This window comes from Miscanthus floridulus, chromosome 9 (genome assembly GCF_019320115.1).
Source record: "Miscanthus floridulus cultivar M001 chromosome 9, ASM1932011v1, whole genome shotgun sequence".
In the NCBI taxonomy this organism is placed as follows: domain Eukaryota; kingdom Viridiplantae; phylum Streptophyta; class Magnoliopsida; order Poales; family Poaceae; genus Miscanthus; species Miscanthus floridulus.
Window position 1 is genome coordinate 69,341,434 of NC_089588.1, and position 4,071 is coordinate 69,345,504.

The 4,071-nt window shown below is 45.5% G+C and overlaps 1 protein-coding gene across 1 annotated transcript; it reads right to left on the reverse strand.

The window, feature by feature from the left end:
• Window positions 1-1,542: 1,542 nt before the first annotated feature.
• LOC136482105 (phospholipase A1 EG1, chloroplastic/mitochondrial-like) lies at window positions 1,543-2,998 on the reverse strand. Its single transcript, XM_066479351.1, has one exon. It carries the CDS (start codon window positions 2,909-2,911, stop codon window positions 1,547-1,549), a length of 1,365 nt encoding a protein of 454 aa, XP_066335448.1. The 5' UTR covers window positions 2,912-2,998; the 3' UTR covers window positions 1,543-1,546.
• Between the last annotated feature and the right edge of the window lie 1,073 nt (window positions 2,999-4,071).

Sequence of the window (4,071 nt, forward strand, 5' to 3'; positions counted from 1 at the left end):
TCGAACCGTTGTTAAAAATCGTTTTTTACGTAGTGTGGTAGAATTCAATTTGGGGTGCAGTGGAAGAAAAAGCAATGGTCTAGTCCAGAGGAATGTGCCACTATTGACAAACTTGAAACTACTAGACCATATACTTTTCCAATGCCCCACTGCTATCTTCTTGTGGGCCTTTCTTAGGAACACTTTAGGATGGTGAAGCTCGCGAACTAATTGTGCTCAGTTTCTTGTAGAGTTTGTTGACAATTGTCGAGGAAAAAACAACAGGTATTAAACTTCATATGCACAGGTGCACTCAGATGATTTGGAAGACTCAAAACGACATGGCGTTCAACAAGAAGGTGTTGTCGTCTCCGATGGTGATCATCTACAAGACCCTGATGCTCATCAAGACATGGCGCCCTCTTCTGAAGACAAAGCTGCGACCCATCGCGGATGAGATGATCAACTTGATCGCATCGAATGCTCAATGAGAAGCTGTTTTGTCGATGTTGGTTGCTATTGAACTCCTTTTGTTCTTCTGATCGAGATGTAACCTGGTTGTGTTCTTATGTGTGGGAGTTGAGTTTTTCTTTTGGTGAGAGGGAAAGTCAATGGATGTTAAGCTTCTCTTTTCTGTGGTGCTTAATCTGTAAAACTGGTAACCCCAGTGCAGGATTTTTGGCATTCGATACGCTTTCTAATAAAGCTCGACGAATGTCTTTGATCTAAAAAAACTCAAGGAAATAGGGGCATGAGTGCCTGCAGTTTTCAGATTAACTGAGACCATAGATGTTCATTTTCACTTGGCCAGTGCATTTGTGGAGATATTCAGTGTTGTTACATAGTGTAAATTCAGTGGAGCTGATTGTTACAACAGTAACTTATCAGCCCTAAGCAAGGTTATCATATATTTAGAAGCAACAACTTACGTTTTACTGAAGATGAACTAGTTCATTGTGTAGACCTAACATTGACTGAGGTGAGTTACAATACAGAAGTACAGAAAAATGTATTGCTGATCTCTTCGAGTACTACTACTTTTGTTGAGGACATTTCTCGATGTCATTAGGAAAACTTAAAAAAAATCAATATTAAATTAAAAAACATACAACATGTTTTTAGGCCTTAAATGATTTCAAATGAAAAAAATTTGTTAACTACAAAGTTGAGATCTCTTTGCGTGCTACAGTTTTGATATAAAGTTTTTCTTCATTCAACTCGACTTTAAAAAATCTATGAATTTTACTGTGTTACACCTATTTTTAGAGGCAAACCAAATTGCCGGCCACCTCCAGAAACCTATTTTTAGTGTGCTGCACCTATTTATGAAATCTCTTTTGCATTATTGGTAGTAGCATTGATGACATAAGTATTTGTATTAACTATGATCAGTATTTGTTTTGATTATTTTTTGTTACCTTCCAAATGTACAATATCCGGCGAATTTTTTTTTTCTAATTTCCACTCTTCTCTACCTCGTTTTATTGACAAAATGAATGAATTTACAAGGGCATCTATGTTTCATATCCCCCAAAAAAATGGGAATGAAATTGGACCCTGTATCAATCTACAACCCCATGGCTTGTACTAACTCACCAACTTGGATTGCAGCCATTTGCCACCTCCAAGTATCAAAACTCTGTAGAAGCACAAACTTCATTGCCTTGCTTAAAAGATGCTCTCCGTCCCTTTTCACCTTTGCAATCTTAGGGCACTTGAGCAACCCTATATAGGCGTCTAGGTCATGCACACAAGCAGGATCTCTCGCTTTGAAGAAATCCAGGGCAAGCTCGACACCGACATGCGTGTAACACGCACAGCTCCATGGAAGCTCCAACTTGGCCCACAAAAAGTTCTCGTTCAAGAAGATGCCGGGCAACTTGGTGATAGGGTCATTGACATTTACAACCCTTAGCACCTTCACCCCGAGCTTGTCGCAACGATTCTTGAACCCAGCGTTGCCAACCCTTGGACCAGCAAAAGAGTAGACGGTGATCGGCAAGGTATTGCCGAAACCATCGCGGTTGAGACCGAGCTCGGCAAGGTCGTACCCCAAGAGGAGGGCGAGGGAGCTGCCCATGCTGTGGCCGGCCAGCGTGATGCTGGTGTCCTCGTGTTTGTACTTGTTGATGAGGCGAGTCACCTCAGAAAGGAGCTGGTTTCGGCAGCTGCCGCAGGTGAACCGGCAGGTGGCGTCGTCGGAGGTGTAGACGGAGAGAAAGCCCGACTCGACCTTCACGTCCGGGCGTGGGTCCGCCGGATCGAACCTCGCCTGCTCGAGGGAGCTCATCATGTTGGCCACCCACTCCGAGCCGGTGACCGTGCCACGGAAGGACACGACGATGTCACGGCGCCCGAGGCGGCGCGCCGTCTCGTCGGACCCGACCGCCACGTACCCGATCCACCGGCTCGGGCACGGCCCCGTCGCTCCAGGAAGCGCGATGTCCGGTGCAGCATAGATGTACCTCGTCACGTCGTACCCGGCGCTGGCCATGCCGACAGCGTCAAGCATCCGTGCCTTGCCGTACTTGCAGTTGAGGTAACGCTTGGAGCATGTGTCGAGGTCGAACGCCTTGTACGTGGCCGCTACGAGCTCGCCGTACCTGACGATCTCGGCGCGGAGGAGCGGGTGGAGCGGCTCCACCAGGCCGGCCCAGTCGCGGGCGCCCTGAATCTCCCGCCACATGCTTGCCAGCGTCTCGTCATTCTTCTTCATCACTCTTTCGGTCATGACGACCGGTGCTGCCGGCGTTGTGTGTCTGATGTTCACCGCGATGGACGGAGCAGAGGGCCGTGTCGTCTGCGGAGCGAACGTGGAGGGCGGCGCGGCCACCGCCGCCATTGCCGCGGCGGTGGAGCCATGGCCCCGCTGCTGGTGGGGTTTCACACATAGGCCAGAAAAAGGCTGAGATACCGGGAGGTGTACCGCCATTGTTGCTGATTGATGCGGTGCAGCTCCTCGTTCAGCAGTTGCACACGGTTTATTTGTTGTGAGCTTAGGGAGAGATCCAGATGGGGAGAGACGACAGAGAGAGCGAGCTCGGAGGTTGGCAGTTAGAGCTGGAGGTGAGGCTCACGAGCCTTTATATGGGAGGGAGAGGAGGACCGACGCGGGGTGTGTCCGTGTGTGTGTGTCCGTTTTCTTGCGAGACGTGTTGGCTAGTTGGAAAGCGAGAGAACAGAGCACATCTTGCACGTTGCGCGCGGGGATTTGACTGGAGCGGGAGCAGCGTGGAACTGATGGCTCCTTTCCTTTTCACTCAACCTTTTCCTTCAAATTTGCATTTAGGTCCATGAACTCTGACCATTCCAAACAATTTACATGACCTAGTACATTTTTTCGTAAGGAATGAAATTTTAGTCAATGAAATGCACATTTTCCGTATTTGCTAACGGGTACAAAAGTATTCTACATAACTAGAGCTTCATTTTATTAAAGTCACATGTGCTCCTACTTACTCCCTCCATTCCAAATTAAAAGACATTTTATCTTTTCTAGATACGAAGATTTAGCTATACTCTAGATATATAGTGAAAACTGTGTATGTAGAAAAGACAAAAACGTCTTATAATTTAGAATGGAGGAAGTATATGTTATGTGTTGGCCCATACAATAATCTTTCTTTTTACCATGTGTTTACTTCTGGTATAAATGTAAATGTAAATCGTTGTCTTCGACAACATTGACAAAATTAAATAATTAAATTTTGTACATTTTGTTTGAATTATATCCTCTAGAAATTTTTAACAATTGTATATGAGCAGACGTTTGGAACATATTAAATATGAAAAAGAGATACATGTTTCATATTTGCTTTCTATAGGCGAAAGGAATTTAATTTACAACACACATATAAGAATAAAGTGGATGCCGTACCCTCTCACTCTCTCACAATACAATATCATCTCCATAGAATCAAGTGCTTAGTGTCATTCTCCTCTGCGGCTCTGCCACCACTTTTGGCTGCTTTTGAATGCTGATCCAATCTACATGAAACCGTGTGCCAATGGTATTTCTTATTTTCTTAAGAACCATGGATGGCGAGCTCCAACAGCTTACGCCTATCCATTCAGCAAAATCACTTTCCGAAA